Consider the following 17,588-nt stretch of genomic DNA (forward strand, 5'->3'; position numbering starts at 1 on the left):
GACCACTGCACAACAGAAGCTGGAAAAACAGGGGATCAATGCATAAGGAAAACCAGAGATAATTATAACACTTTATGAAACCCATAAGGTACCGACAGCTGAAAGAGTATTAAACTAAACCACCTTCCCTGGCATAAAAATACAGAAAGAAAAAAAAATTTAAAAAGGGGAAAAAATAGAGGGACGAGTGAAGCGTTTGGAGTAGCTGCTGTACGCAAAGAAGTTGAAGAAGTTGCATGAAAAAAAAGATCTTCAGTGAAGCAGTGAGGGAAAGAAACCATTAGTAGGTGATTATGACAGAATTCTTCACACACACCAGTACTGGGGAAGACAAGTACCAGTGTGGGGAAAGAGAAGTAAGGAACATCTACTCCTTGCCTCTTCCAGTATAAGAGGGCATTAGGTGAAACCAACAGATGCCAGAATCAAGCCAAGGGCTAGGAGGAGGTAATACACATGCAATAAGCAGTTGAACTAGAAAGCACTTTGGTCAGTCTATCTTAGATGCTAGAAGTTCACAATGTTCAAAAGCATTTAGACAAACTAATCGAAAAAATAAACATCAAAAATAAATAAGCCTACTAAGCTGTATCATGCACACATATGCTTCACCAAAATAAAAGGGAGGTCAAGGTGGGATCCAAATATACATTCTTATTCCCCTGTACAACCACCCCTGGCTCACAGTCTATAGGCAACAAATAATGTTTCATAAACATGAGGCTACTGCTATTTATGCTGTTACAGTAAGGACATCAGACTAGGTCATCCTTTGTCTTAATTCCATATAACCAACCTTAAGCATATCATGACTAGAGATAAGGAAGCCCAAGAAATTGAAATACTCGTCTACTTTCTGCAGGTTTTGAACAACTGCTTCAAAGAGTTTCCTCTTTTTCTCCCCATATTTATACAAAGTATCAAAGCTGAAGTGTTTCTCTGTATTTTTTTGAAAACTAATTACAAAAACTAGGATGGCTCAGAGGCAGCTATTAGCTGTGTTTCTGACAAATACAAACAAAAAGTTACCTAAAATCATGGACAAAAGTCACCTGTAACACTTCCATAAATAAAAGGAAAGTAGTTTTGCTTTGTTTAAGGATTTGTATATGACAGCCAGGCGATGCCATCTTCAAGCACAAAAAGTAACAGAGAGCAAGGAATACAAAATTATTGGATATAATCTTCATAAGTTATTTCTAGAATAAGAATCTATATGTGCACCGATAAACCATATTCTATATAAGCCCTAAAAGTAAACACAAGCAAGTTATTTCTTTCTGAAAACTCCAAACACACATCCATCACTATTTTTCTAAGCAACTGTCTTTTTCAGTTTTTATGAAATAAGTGGAGGGTAAACTTAAAGGACAAATCTTGTTCCAAACACCTTGGCCCATTGGGTGGAATTTAAGATACCTGGCATTTACATTACCATTTTGTAAAATAGTTTTATTTTACCCTTCAGCAACAAACATTAAATAAAAAAAACAAAACATAAAACAAAAATAATGTGACCTTCAGCTTACATCTTTCAAACACATGCAAGTCTTGCTCTCCATTCCTCTGTAGTGGCAATTAATTTCATTTGTCCTACACTGCAAAAATCTGTCCTACTACTAGAGTGACAGCAAGTCCATCTGTCCTCCTGTCCTTAAGTAAAGGGAGCAAGCTGGCTGGCACAGAGCAGAGGACAACAGACTGGCAGCTGACCCGTGGCTCCACAGGAACAGCTTCCCAAGCAAACAGAGCAACATAGATTCAGATTTTGGCACTGAAAAAAGAGTATTTCTCCCAGGGCTCTTCAAGTACTTCTGGGTGAGGGGAAAGGAGAAGGGACACAACAGATGTCTCTGAGGTCTGTAAATGCTAACATATGAATCAGGCAATACCATGTACCAGAACTGTAAAACAAACCACTGAAGGTGAAGCTTCTGATCTGCTATTTTTAAACGTGGACAATTTTAGACAATGAAATGCTGCTCTGCAGTAATAAGCCATCATGAACTTCAACTGGCTTCAATACCAAAATCAGTATTTTAGAGAGCCATACATGAAGACGTGAACACACAAACCACTTTTTCACTGTCATCACAGGTAAGATTACGGTCTGCAAAGGTCTGAACAGACAGTTCATTGAACACCTTTCCTCCCACAATGCCTTCAAATTTATCTGCTAGACCACAAAATCAAAAAGAATAATCACTTTTTAAACCTTTATTGCCTGCAGAATATTCAGGCATCAGAAAATAAGCAATTTCTTTTTAGTGTCTGAAACTGAAAAGAAGTATTTTTAAGACATCATAACATTTCATTATACAACTGCAATTTGTTCCAAGTCAGTTTATCATCCCTTCAAGCAGCATGAACGTACAAATTGACTCTTCAGGTTATGAGTCCAAATCTGAAAGTCAATATAGTGAATAGCTTGAATCAGTTAACCACTTATCCAGCTTTTTCCACAAACCTAGCAGATGGATCTGTAAGCAAGTACATTTGATCCAACTACTTCCTGATGCTATAATAGTGTTCAATATATAACAGCAATGCTTCAGTGAGAATTACCAAAACAGCTGTAATACCTGGTTGCTTGCCCCACACCCAACTCTCAACAATCGACTTGGCCCTGTAAGTGGGCAGCGGAGTCTCCTCTTCATCTTTTTTTTCTTTGTCATTTTGTTCTTCTTTCTTTGATGCAGTTTGGCATTCAGTGCTATCATCTAAAGGAAAAAAAAAAAAAAAAAAAAAAAGGAAAATAAAGAAAGACCAGTTAAGCTACTTGCCCCTTCAACGAAGTTCTAGATTAGAAAGGTAAATGGCAAAATGCCCAGCCAACAAATTTACAGCAACATTGTCTATCATTAAGAGTACAGGGTCTGGGAAATGGCATTGCACCACACTGTCACAGGTGCTAGGTCTCATGTAACATTTCATAAGATAGTAACCTTAGATTCCAGAAATCACTGCTGTAACCTCCTAGAGAGGATGAACATTTAATATCAATACCATCACATAAGACTTGCAAAGGATTTATAAACACTACTGCAAAATGATGCACTTTTAAATCAGATTTTGCTCCCACCTTTCCGCATTTCTGTACTATTTACTTGTTTTTATATTCCACTTCCAATACAGGAAAAAAAGATAGCAACTGTCTTATTTCAAAATCAAGGAGAGGTATATATTGGCATTTGCACTAATTTTATGCAGCAGCATTTCAATATCTGTATCTACCACCTTAGTAAATACCTGTAGGAAAGAAAATAATACCACTACTTTCAGCAAACAAAGTAACAAAACAGCACCTTTTGCAATCCTTTTGAGATTGCTTTCATAATGACAAAACACAGACATTAGTCACTTATCTCTGTAATCAAAGGCTACAAGAAAAGCCTCAGTTTTCTAAAGAGAATAGAACAAGACAGCTGAAGTTTCTCCTTATTCATATTGGGAACATGGATCTCTGTATCTCCAGTCCATTCAATGCATGAGATAGCCTGGTAATTAAGGGCCCCTGGCAACTGTTTTTCCTCACCCAAACCTTTTTTTCTAAAAAATATTCCCTATTTATAAAGTCTAGCATTTGCTGAACATGAAGAGTTTAGTTCTAGCATTGCCACCATCCTCTTAAAAGTGACTGCTTCTCCATTCCTACTTGCCAAGTTAGTCTACAGGGACTATCCCAATAAATGGCCTAGCCACAAGAAGCTAGACAAGTATTAGAATTTTGTCCTTTTTTCTGTCTTGTCCTGCATACACTAGTACAAACACTTATGCTGTGGGTATTTCAGAGGACAGTAATAAGCAAGAAGTTTAAAGCTGTAGTCAAGCACAGCTCACCTAACGGCAGGTTTGCCCAGACTCACCATGACCCCACTTGGAGATCAAAGGTTTTCATTCCCTCAGAACATACAGAATACAGGTATCACATGTATACATAGACATTTGACTATTCTTTCTATCCAATCTTAAAAAAAAAATAAAATAATGTCTAATCTGGAATTATGCCTAATGGTTATAACTGGATCTGTGATTGCTTCGTTGCTAAAAACTTGGTAGACTGTAGACAATAGCAATTCCCAAAAGAAATCTTTTCAAGGTGCCTTAGTTATACAAGTTTTAAATCAAAGCTATGTCTCCTAACCTGTAACACAGACTAGTGCTCAGGGGGCAGCAGATGAAGACTGAAGAACAGGAAAAGAGACATAACTGCTACATGGATGCTGCAGCCGAGATTGTGAGCTAAGGAAGGGATAGCAAAGGTCACCTGGGAACAGGTAAAGCAGTTTGGATATCCCACTTATAGGTGGCAATCATGGAGATTATAACCATTTCTCTAACACCAGTGAACAGTCCAGACACCATCAGCATGGTAACACAAGTCCAAAATGTGACTCAAGCTAGCTGTTTCTATTCCAAGGCACAAGCATATAACATTAAAGGCTCAGATTCCTTTAGAAAGTTAAACCAGCAACTAAGAACCATGTTTAGCCCCAGTAGTTCAGAATAGTCCCACAGTAACACCCTAATCTCACTGTTTCTTCATTCTTCCACAAGTCTAGAGACACACTTCATGGGGTCTGGGATTTTAGTTAGTGGGTAGAGAGCATTATTGTGTCAAGACACTATTTTTTGCAGCTGTGGAGAACTCGATACAATTTTTGACAGATCCTTGGCAAAGGCTTACAACAACGAGCAAGAAACTCTCATTCTGCCCAGCTCCTCACTGTCAACAGAGAAGGCCCCAACCCAAGCTGGAACTTAAACTTTCTACTGTATAAAAACAACTTGGCTTGTAAATCCACAAGGAGGATTTCTTTCTTCCGTTGTCTGTATGAATTGAAAAGGGGAGCAATGAAAGAAGAGGCAGGAAGGAGCTGAGCTAAAAATCACATTAGAAGTCCATGTCAAATGGTTCCACAAAGACCTTCCATTACACTTGCAAAAAACCCACTTGTATCATAAGGGACAAAGCTGTCATGAGTCTAGATTGAAAGCAGCAACACAGACATCATACTGGGGAAGCAGAGTGACTCGTAAGAAAGATATTTTTTAAAATAAGGGAAGGCCAAAGATTTTTGAGAAAGCGGGGCAGAGAGGAAGAAGTCTTGTGTGTGTGTGTGTGTGTTGTGCAAAGTCCAAAAAAAACCAGTAACAAGACAGTTTTCAAAACAGTGCATGCAAAACCATACCACGGTGTGACAGACTGTTTTAATTCAATTTTTCTCAGACTGATGCACAAATATTGTGGTGAGGGGAAAACAACAGTGCAACATTCCCCTGAAATAAATTCCTTTCGACTATTTTTTGCTTTACAACCTTAAGCCTACAAGTTAAGCCAAGCATGCTTAGGCAGTAAAAACTGAGCAACTCAAGTTAGCTCCCAAACCAAAGTGCAGCAGCTCACCACATCCTGCCCAGCAATAGCCTAATCCAGTATAAACGGGGGATAAAAAGGAAGCAGCTAAAGGTGGAACTTACATTTCATATTCAAATATAATAACTGACACTATATAACTGACTCCAGCACCTGTTACAGTACAATCTCGCACGGCTCTTAAATGCCAACAAACTGACATAGTCAGAAATGCCTCAGCAGAAAGAAAAATCCTGCATCATTTTCTCAACAGATGTTGCCATTAACAATGCAAAATGTTAGGCAGCATGCTTTAGGCAAGGGCTGTATTTTACAGACACTCTAAAATACATTTTGGTAGTCCCATCTCTGGGAAGTATTTCAGCTGCAATACAAAATAATAATTTGTTCTCTGTCAAAGTGCTTTATTTTACACATATAAACATATATACATTTCAACTGATCAGTATTTGTGAAGGAAGGATGCATGCCCAACCATTTGCAAACCATGTTTACACAGCCTTCCAGGTGCTGATGTCCAGATGACAGAAGATTCAATTTCCTTAACTCTCATCAGAAATACAGTTTCTTTTCTTCCCTGGTATACTATTTTTACAAATGCATTCCTTAAAGTACCAGCCGAATATGAAATATAGCACACTTATGGAGTCAAACGGTCCAATGGGGTGTCTACAGGCTTCCTTCTGTCCTGCAAAGACAGTGTAATAACCCACAGCTCAATGCTGAACACCTGAGCCATTGGGTACAGCAAATATAGTTGAACTGGGGGAGTCTGAAGAGTGAGAGAAGAGAGGCCCTTTTCACTTTTACAAGTTCTTTCAAATACAAGAAAAGAGGCTCAAAGCAGGAGCCACCCTGTATGTCTGCACACTACTAGTTTGATACATGTGGTCTGAATGGCAGCCACTATAACCAATTTTCATATACTGTTATTATTACCATAAAGATTTGGTTTCTTCCAGTCTGTCTGGAATCACTTGTGGCATTTGGACTTTATTAATCTATTTTAAGTGGCAACACTAAATGAGGTTTGTGGATTCAATGACACTTGGCTGACAAAGGTCCAACTCTCAGGAAGGGGGAAGACCAAGGCCCCAGTGTTTACCAGAGACAAGACAGAGGACTGAAGCTGTCAATTTTATATTTTTGCCCCAGAACTTAAAATAGCTAACTGAAACAGGAATCCCCAAATTCCCACCTAAACAGAAGTCTGAGGAATTAAAAATTTAAAAACAGCCCTGTGCAGTTGACTGATATGTCTTGAAAATTTACTGTAATGGTTCTCTAACCTAAAAATTTAGTAATAACAACATTAATACTTTTTAGTACTTTTCATTAGCACATAGATCTCAGTATACAAGATTTTAATCTCATCAAAACTTCCCAAGGGCAGCCTGATTATCTCTTAAGCACATGCCATGCTGCAAGTGCACCTGTATTTGGACATCATTACTGTCACAGCTGTGTCCTTAGATGATACTTGAAAACATGCAAACACATTCTGCTGAACACATTTATCAAACATTTTTCTGAAAGTGCCATGAAGAAAAAACACAGAGGTTATTCTAACCAAATGTTCTTGCTAACAGAGGAAAATAATAGACTATTTGCATATTCTTTGTAGAGAGAAAAGGAATGCTTTCCACAATGGACAGCATGTTCTTCCAGTCTATTGCCGCTTCTGATAGCCCCTGAAAGAATGAAATTACTCTTTTGAGCAGCCCAGTGTGCATCAACAGAGGGCTACAGCACCAGGGAACAAAAAGGGATCACAATGGATGAGTATAAACCAGAACTTCTTAGAACAGCCTGCACAGAAATGACTACTTACAGCAGCCTCGCTTCTTTACCTCCAAATTGGTCAACATAGCAGAAGAATCTGAATACTGAGACTAAAACATATTGCTTTTAATATAAAAGCATTAGGTCATATAAATTTCATTACTGGTACTTTTACTTTGCCTATTAAAATACATTTGTAGATCATTTACGTAAAAAAAGTAACTACCAACTGAACAGACTGAAATACTCTTAGAGTTTAATTTCATGAAATTCAATTTGAACTGCAAGTTCAGAGATGCAAACTGACCACCATTTTTTCTGGTTCCAAGACTCCCTACTGCCTAATGGAACCAAACGTACAATTTGGTCAACAGTGACCAAAAATAGTCTTGATTAGCTTTTTCTTCCCAAAGCTCAGGTTTAGGAAGCAAGATGGTTTTATTTTACCTATCCTGCAGGGCAGCACAATGGCATTTATGAAGACTATATTCACTGAAAGAGAATTCAAACATTAATTCTAAAAGTTAAGAGCCTGATTAAACTACTGTAGCTTCTCCAGAAATAGGTGTTTTAGAAGTACTTAGATAGAGCAGCAAGTACAGATGAAGGAACATGTTCCATGGAGTCTCTTAAGACTTTCAGTCAGGAATACCTTGTCATTATTTCAATCCCATTATTGCTAAAGGCAAAACTAAAAGCCATGCCAAACCAAAGTATTTTTGGAAGTCTCAAAATCACAGGACATCCAGTGCAAAATATTAAAAGAACTCTGTACTTTCTGTAATATATTGAACAAGCCTCTAATCAAAGAATTTGGCAAAAAGGGGTAAACTACTGAGACTCACATAATCCTCACTTTAAGACAGACCTCTGCATCTGTTCATTATTTGTACCTACCATACCATATGCATGTATTAGGTGCAGATGGGCAGGTTTTGGCACAGGCTGGGGAGTGCACCTACCTGGTGACCATATGAGGACAGGCTGAGGCTGCCTCATGTTGCACACAGTGGTCCCAATAAACCCACCCCAAGGCTCAGCTGAGCCCCTCAGCAACAAGGGCAAAAGAAAGGGCAAAAAAGACAGATGGGGGGCAAGCACATTAAAATCAAGGCCACAAAATGAAGAGGAGGAGGTGCTCCATGTGCCAGAGCAGATGCTCCCCTGCAGCCCATGGAAGGGACTGTGGGGAAGCAGGTATTTCCCTCAGATGGAAGGAGAGGATCACTGCGGGGCAAGTATTCTGCAGCCAATGGAGAGGATCATGCTGGAGCAGTTCCTGAAGGACTGCAGCCTGTGGGAGGGATCCCATGCTGGATCAGGGGTGTAAGGAGGAAAGAGAGGCAGAGATGAACTGGTACAAACTGAACACAGCCCCCATTCCTCAGCCCCTGTGCTGCTGGAGGAGCAGCCAGAGAAGCTGGGAAGAAAGGAGCAAGGCTGAGGCTGGAAAGGGCAAGGGGAAGGTGGTATTTTAATTTATATCTTTGTTTCCTACTATCCAACTCTATCTTAATTGGCAATAAATTAAATTAATTTTGCCCAAGTGAAGTCTGAATTGCCCATGACAGTAATTGGCAAGTGATCTCCTTAGCTTTATCTCAGCCCATGAGTTTTTCCATTATGTTTTATCCCTATGTCTCATTGAAGACAGGGAATTAGTGAGTAGCTGACTGGGCAGCTGGCTAAGCCAACCCACCACAACACAGGAGAAAAAAAAAAAAAAAAAAAAGCACAGGTACACAGATATAAGAAAGCTTTCCAGAGCCTCAAAACATCTGGGACCAATAAACTGTCAAAATTTCTTTATTTTTAAGTATCCTAAAGCTGTTAACACTTTATAAATTTTTTATACCTCTATACCAGCTTCCTCCACATCATGTGTACATACATACACAATATGTAAAAATTACTTCACATCAGTATTATTACAGGTGTACCAAGCATAGATGAGCATGTGAAGTCACAACACCTCTATTATGAGCTGTCAAGTGAATGGAAATATGTTTCACCTGGCTCCTTTAGTGGACAGCCCTCCACTGCATCGACTTCACAATGTCTTTTAGTAATATACATGAAAGTAGACAACTTTAAGAAAAAAATATTATACTACCTCTGCTCGTTGCATGAGCAGCTGCTGTAGTAGCCCTTCTGATTAGATCAGCTGTCTTTCTGTCCAATGTCAACAATAATATTCAACAGGGCCAGCATCAGAAAAAGGATAGAAATGTTTCCTAGCTCTGAAAGAGTTAGGAGCATAATTCTAGTCCTTACTACAGTATGCAGCCACCCACAACCTCGGAAGCTTATACTCTTGATAAAAATAACATATAACTCACCCTCCTCTCATAAACTGAATTATTTTACCTTCTTACTTTAGAAATAACTTCCTCTAGTGAAAAAGAATTTTTTTATTTCCCTTCCCCCTCGTTTTTTGAAGATGACAAATCACAGGCACCACCACCAAAAAAAAAAAAAAAAAAAAAAGAATGGATCTCCACTAGTAATTAAACATTAATGGCTTGGAACATCACATCTATCCAACAGTACAATTCAAGAATGGAAGCTGAAATAATAATTCACTGCTACGAAAGCTCGTACCTCCACCCTTCTTCTAGACAGAGCTTCATTTATTTGATGGTCACATAAATCACTGACAAAACTTACTTGACCATTTCGTAAGTCCTTTTCAGACAGAGTGTGAAACAAACCATTTTGGTTTAGATCAGGTTAGTTTTCTGTTCAGTAAGGAATCAGAAGAGCACCACAATCAGCAGAAAGACACCAGGCAAGAGCAGACTCACTCCATTCTGGCAGAATCCTACATGAAACAAAATCCAAAAAATCCACCTCCAAAGTAATCTCTCTAAATAAATGCATTACTCTGCCATTTGCACAATTAGCAGTGTTTGAACTGCTCTCAAGTGCAATAGAAGACAAATTAAAAAAAAATTTAAAAGCACTAGTTGCCAGGTTCTGAACAGTTTTCTAGTTAACCTTTTAGTCACTTAATGAATATTGTAAACAACATTAGAAACAGCAGTATCAGTTTTACCTCCTTCCTCAGTCCACTTCCTTTAAACAAAGGCTTCAGCAATAGACACCAAGCATACCAAACAGAAGGACACTACCAAGCCTCTCTCATATAACATGGCTAGATATGAAGTTTAATTTCAAAAGGCTGGAAGAGATTTAAGCCTCTCTTTGAAGGCTTAAAGTATTTTTCTATACACTTTTATGAACTCAAGTTACTGTTGTATTTAATTCAAAACATAGACACCTGCAAATTGTATCGACAGGTGACCACAAACCAAAGTTGTGTGACACTATGAAATCCAAACTCCACTTCATCAAGATAAAAAAAATAATCAAAAAAGAGAAAACATATTTTAAAATCCATACCTTTTCTTGGAGGTAGTTCACCACTTTGTGTTATGTCTGTTCCAGGATATACAATCTCCCCATCTTTTACCATTTCATTCCACAAGCCACATAGTCCATCTCGAGTGAAAGCGAGCTGTTAAAAATAATACATTTTACATATTTACACACAGTAATTTTCTCTCAAGTTAATACTAAAAATACATGAAATTTTATATTTTGTTGCAGAAGAAAGAAAACACATGTATCGCTTCACTGGTATATTCATTGTGTGTGAGCAAGATAAGGATTTAAATGATCTTCAGGATCTCCGATTCTCTAGCTATGCTATTTTCAGACTGAAAGCTCAAAACAGTAACTTTTAAATAGAGTCAAATGCAGCAAGACGAATCTTCTTCGAGTGGAAAATTCTCATCAAAAGCATGGATTTAGTCATCTCAGAACTATCCATATGTTCAAGCTGACAACATGCCATAATCTAGGGGGCACGGGGTGGGGTGTCCTTTTTCCCTTCAGGAAAAGCTATCCAAACAATGTCAAGCTGCATGAAGTAACACAACAGGGAAGCATGAAAAAGTCACTACAGGCCCCTCTCCAAAGCAGCAACTGAAGGGCTGGACACTCACCCAGAACACATGACACCGAGGCACATATTCACAAACATATTCAACCGGTTCAAACTGGTCCTGCTGTGCAAGAAGCACCACTACAGCCCTCCCTCTCCTTCAGCTGCTATAATGCCTCCTCTCCCATGCCGGCTAATGCACATATACATTCATCTGCTGAACCAGATTGTGGAACAGAACAAGATAAAAACCAGCTGGGCCTGCAGTCAGAGCCAGGAGCTGCCCCGGCCCGGATCAGTGACCAATAAATACACTGTGTGTGTGCAACAGGACAAATACTTGTGAGGGAACAACCAGCAGAGCCGTGCTGGCTGGAAGTGCTCATGAAAGCACCGGCTGTAACCCGAATCTCCTGATGATTTATCAGCTTGGATCTCCCTTGGAGAATCCTAATGACTGTGACTGGTCATCCACTAATGTCACTTTATAAAATGCTGCAAAACAGGTGTCAACATCCCCGGTGAAATCCGTAATAACCAGGCTATCATTCATAATGGTATAGCAGGAGGGAGGGGGGAAGTACGTGACACAGGAAAACAGAATAACCTCCAGCATACTGAAATGGTGGAGACATTTAAAAAAAAAAAAAAAAAAAAAAAAAAGATAACCGAACACCTGCTGAAAGCTTCTTTAGAAGCATCTTTGTGTTATATAACCAGTACTCAAATCCTAAGAGTTTTAACTGAGGAGTAATGCGAAACTGTTACTCACGCAGCTGCTGTAGAATACCTAACACTCCTTATACACAGAATTTTGGCTGTGCTTTATTTTTATCTATATCCTGAAGATATTTTAATTATTTAAGAGCACAAGTTTTAAGACCCACAGCCACCATCAGGGAAGCTGTGCTGATCAAGCTATCTCAGTTAGCACGAAGAATTAAAGGGAAGTTGTATGCTTTGACATCATTGTACCACATGCAATTACCATAGTAGTTTCTTGACCACATAATTGCATCCTTCAGAAATTCACTCCAACACATATACATGTTTTCAATTGTTTTTCTTTCAGCATAAAATATGAGCTGACATGTCATACATTGTCACTTCCTATTTCCTGACCTCAGGAGGATAAGAAGGAAAAGAATCACATGGTGTGAACCAGACATCATTCAACTAATCTGCAATTTATCAAGTTTGCAGCACCAGAATTACATGGTGACCATGCTGTACGAAAGGTACAGTCCTTGTTCTTCAGAACTAGACAGCACATAGAGCTTTTTCAAAGATGATGGGTTTTGCTAAAAGCTTTAATTTTGGCTTAACTTTTTTTAATTGTAATAGTCTCTAAGTAATAGTCTGTAACAGTCTGAAGAAAAGTTGCACTTCAATAATTTAAAAAAAAAAAATCACCATTGACTGACTTTCTTGCATTGTTTTAAGTCTGTAAGTATTTAAAACATAAATGGTATCCACTTTCTCTTTCATCAGACGTAGTCATATACTTCAGTGAGGCCCTTAAGGAAATTATATTTCACAATTTTTTTTCTTGCAAAAAGAGCTAAACACTATTCTCTATTTTTCGCTCACATGTCATAGATGATTAGCTTTTTTTAAACTTTCACCTGCTGAATGCTAATCCATGCTAAAATGCAAAGTTGAAAAATAGCAAGTGAGGTAATTCTCCAGATGGGTTGCATAATAAAGTACGGTTTTCATGAAGTTAAGATTATTGTTTGTTAAACTGCCTTTTCATGTATTTTATTTTACATGCTCAGATCCCCTTTGGTGTGGAAAATTATTCTCATAGCCCTTAAGCTTACACTCTAAAAGCCTTATATTCAGGCTTCAAATTCAAGGTTCTTCACAATGCAGCACTGTTATATTTCAGAAAACTCACTACTTTTGTGAGCATTACTGTAAGTTAGAATCAAGAACTGTTTTCTCTGTTTTAACTCCAAATCCTTTCACAGTACACAATGTTCACTCAAGTCTTTCAAAAAACTAAAAAGTAAACAAAATTTCTTCTGTCATGGGACTGGTGTTCAAATTCTTATCTAAGTAATTTTCTTGGTATGCTGCATAAAGATAGAGCACAAAGATTATAGCTCCACCATAAGCAGCCTTCAGATAAACAATTCTGCTTTTACTCAGGTTGTAGTTAAATTTTTGCCAGTGGTGTGCACATGTGTTGGTAGAGCAGGGAAAGGAGACATACTTGAAAGTAAAGAAACACTGATTTTTTAATATTTTTTTTTAGCAATAATCAAAGTAACCAACTGGAAGGATAATTATGAAGCAGTACTTATAACCCATTCATCTGTAATAACTGAAGACAACTCAAACCCAACTAGAATAATTCACTTTTAGTCTAGTCATTGTTCAGCAATGTTCATATTAAACAGTGAACTGCCACTATAGCAGACAAAAGTGAAGGAAAGTCTGAGTATCTAAGTGACAAATTATTCAAGAAATTTTATTTTTATTGTTCCAAAATCCTATAGCCATAATAAAAGCTTCACAACTTCTTTGATTTCACTTAACCAACAGAAACAGTAAAGAGCAGATGATATACCAGAGGCTCATGCTGCCTTCCAGAGAGACCTCAACCAGCTAGGAAAAGTGTCCTGACAGGAACTTCATGACATTTGTAAGAACTGCAAAGTCCTCTCTGCATGCAGGAGACAGACCCATGCAGCAGTGTGTGCTAGGGGTAACCCAGCTGGAAAGCAGCTTTGCAAAAAAGAACCTGGGGATCCTAGTGCACACCAAGTTGAACATAACCCACCAGAGTGCCCTTGCCACTGATGTCCTGGGGAGCAGGGCCACTGAGATATTTCTTCCCCTCTGCTCAACACTGGTAAGGCCATAACTGGAATACTGGGTCCAATTCTGGGCTCCTTAGTGTAAGAGACATGGACATACTGGACAGAGTCCAACAAAAGGCCACAAAGATAATTAAAGAATTGGAATATCTCTCCTATGAGGAAAGGCTGAGAGAGCGGGGACTGTTTAACCCCAAGAAGGCTCAGAGGGCGAAGTCAGTGTATTTACTTGAAGGGAAAGTGCAAAGAAGATGGAGCCAGGCTCTGCTCAGTGGTACTTGGGAGCAGGACAAGGACACAGGCACAAAATGAAACACAGGAGACTCTCTCTGAACATCAGGACACACTTTTAATCACTGTAAGAGTGACTGAGCACTGGCACAAGCTGCCTAGGGAGGTTGTGGACTCCTCATCCTCAGTCATTTGGACATGGTCTTGGACAACTGGCTTTAAAGTGGCCCTGTTTGAGCAGGGAAGTTATAACACATGACCTGCAGAGGTTCTTTCCATCCTCAGCCATTTGTGATTCTGTGAAACTAGCAGCTGAAGATAACAGTAAGTCAACTGTGTGGTAGAAAAGTCAAATATCTACCTCAAATACACAAATCTGATTTATTTTCTTTCATTCTTTCTACAGTGTTTTAAGACTATCTTAGCCAATACAAGCACATACACCTTTCCTCTTTTGCTCCTACATACACTTCTTGCATGGAGTCATTTGCAAGGAGTCTATCAACACACCCAAGTGCTAAAACAAGAGAACTAGAACTTCATTCAGAACAAATTTGGAACACATCTATTTGGTTTCTATTTTCAAAAAATATTACTCAAAATATTACTTCAAAATTATGGCTGTTTTTCCACTCAATTGCTTAAAGAAAGTTCACAGGCAAGTATAATACAGTGCAGGAGAAGAAAAACATGTTTGATGTTTTCATTGATTCTGACATAGCCAAGGCTGCAAGTACAGGAGTACCTACCTATATTTTGTTAAGCCTAACTCTCTCACCAGATTGCTTGATTTATGGGGACATCTTTGCCACTAATAATTTAGTAACTTCATTTGTGAATCTTTAAAGGGATAAACTTGAAAAAAAACTCAGTAAGCTAGCAAATTAAGAATAATTAAGTTTTCATTGAACTTTTGCAACTGGCAACAGTTCCAGAGATGTAGACTCTGTAAAAACCCCACAATGACCCCAAGTCCCTGCTTGTCCCATCACCTGTACCCTGCCTTCCCAAGACTGAGACAACAGCAGCTCCATGCTCCACCACCACTAATGATTGCCCTACAGCCTTGTTCTGTGAGCCTCCTACTCATGCTGCCAAATCAAGTGCCATTCCCCATGCCCAAAATCTCCCTTGTTCTTCCCATGACATCTCCTGAGCTCCTCTCAGATGAGACCACAGGCACACACCCCCACCTCCTACAGACCTCACCTTCACAAACCCCAAGCTATTTCTACCATTTGTCACACATTCTCAACGCCAGACCATGTCTTGACCCCTGTACCTTTAGGACATGTACCTCACGAAATTAATACTTCCCACACGAACCTAAGTCTCAGCTCTCATTGCTTATGCCAGGCAAAAAAAGCAAGGACCTATGCAGACTTTAAATTTCTACTTTACTGTAAACTGGGCAGCCCCCAGTCTAATCTTTTGCTAATCTCATCTACACAATTAAACTGTAATTTATTCTGTCTGGTACAACATTTAATTAAGTCACAAGGATATCTAGTTTGGTTGGCATATGCTGCTGCCATCTCCAACAGGGCTGTCAATGAATTTTCCATCCATACCCTTGAACTCTAGAGAATAAGGCACTGGAATTATCATAGCCTTACATTTCAAGAAAATTAAATCTTGCAACCATAACTGGATAGGCTTCTGAGAATTCTCAAAGCACCACTACAATTTTGATGCTAATAAATTATTTTAAGACTAATTTTGTTCTGAAGTCAGACACAGCTTACTCCACACAGTGCAACTGATCATGTTCTTGTACATTTTCACTAACTTTACTGCAGAAAATACAGAAAACTCCATAAAAGCTAACTCGAGCTCAAAACAGATGAAGCCACGGAAATGACACAAAAGGACCAATTTTTATTCAGGTAGGATTCCTGATTATATAATTGCACTGAAACAACAAGAAAATTACTTCATAATCACAGAACATCAATATGGATTTAAAATGTAAGATATTTAAATAATCTTCACATCAGAATTACCTACATAAGAGAGAGGGGGAGAGGAACTGTTCTTCCATTCAGTTACCTCTGCATTAGCTGTATTATTGCTGCAATACTTTAAAGACCACATAGGATAATATTTTTCTTTAGAAAGCATTAAAAAAAAAAAAAAATCAGCCCACTAATGGTGAAGAAAATCACAGAAAAGGAAGTCCTTTCCCAAGTCCCTCTGTTGTTTTTGCTTTATTGAAACCATTCAATTTGTGTTTCCTTTTTCATTGTCATCTTCTTCATTATTTTGTCACAGTTCCCTTCCTTTCCTGCTGAAGCATGCCCTGAAAAAAAAGCTGCTTATCACACCTATGCAGAGCACAGTGAAAGATCATTAGATCTAAACCTATTGCTCTAAAGCTCTAATAGGAAAAAGACAGGGAAGTCCAACAGCCCCGTATTACTTCAACAAATTTAAGTTACCTAGAAACTGTCCCCACAATAAATCTACTGATCTTCCCTTTGTTGCAGAAGTTTATGAACAGCTAACAATCACATGCAAGGAAAAACTATGCCATTCCCTCAGAAGAGAAATTCTCTAACTTTCTCCATTTGGAGGACAGTGGTTCTGTTTGAGACCACATCTTTTGATAAGCAACGACTTTAATTTCCTCTAGCCTATCACTTAATGTCTGGCCCTCTCCACTCTCTGGAAATAACTTATTTTTGGAGGGTCAGCATTACTTCATTTTTTAAATACTTTGTAGAAATTCCTATTGAAGACTTCCTTTCAAAGTGTAGATCTCATTTCCAGTTTCTATAAGAACTTCCCCATAACCCCATCACTTTTTCACCAGAAAAGCAAAACCAAGAAGAAAATTAACAAGAAATAACAAAATACAGAAAGCAACTTTCACTAACTTTCTGTTTTTAATGGCAAAGACATCATGTATTTACATTATCTTCTTAGAAGCAAAGACACTGATCTAGAAGAGTAGGATTATGACAAAAATTAAAGTGCCAAATTCAATTTTGAAGGGAAGGTAAAAAGGTTTCAGACCAATGCAACTCCTACAAGGTGGCTGTTTCATTTTTAAAAGCTCACTTTCACCTCTGTGGCAAAAGAATATGACAGAAATAGCCTGCAAACCATGAACACAATGAAAAGTGATGAAAATGCATCATATTCCCCTGGTGGACAGCTCCTGCACCTTGCCTGTTGCCTGCAGTGTTTTTTCCACACTACAGGACAATGAAAGTTTGTCCCCCCTAACCCCTGCTATCAAGCACAGCAGTTCTCCACAGGATCCAGAATAAGCAGATTAAGAAACACCCTTTGAGCACACACATGCATCCTATCAGCTGACAGCAATTCTAGTTTTTCATTATTCAGCCACCACTAATTGAAGTTCTCTGCATAAGGTTCTAAATTAATAGTATATCTATTTAATCAGAATTAGTTTAAGCACAGC

The 17,588-nt window shown here is 38.5% G+C and overlaps 2 protein-coding genes across 2 annotated transcripts in view; one reads left to right on the forward strand and one right to left on the reverse strand.

Annotated features, from left to right (window-relative positions):
• LOC139797453 (magnesium transporter NIPA2-like) overlaps positions 1–17,588 on the forward strand; it is a 286,983-nt gene that overhangs the window by 197,279 nt on the left and 72,116 nt on the right. The window lies entirely within an intron of this gene.
• The window catches only part of HERC2 (HECT and RLD domain containing E3 ubiquitin protein ligase 2), a 110,414-nt gene that overhangs the window by 88,260 nt on the left and 4,566 nt on the right, over positions 1–17,588 (reverse strand). Inside the window, 2 exon segments of the mRNA XM_071746686.1 lie at positions 2,583–2,720; positions 10,562–10,676. Of these exon segments, the coding sequence (XP_071602787.1) occupies positions 2,583–2,720; positions 10,562–10,676 (253 nt within the window).

Source organism: Heliangelus exortis, chromosome 1, assembly GCF_036169615.1.
Source record: "Heliangelus exortis chromosome 1, bHelExo1.hap1, whole genome shotgun sequence".
In the NCBI taxonomy this organism is placed as follows: Eukaryota; Metazoa; Chordata; class Aves; order Apodiformes; family Trochilidae; genus Heliangelus; species Heliangelus exortis.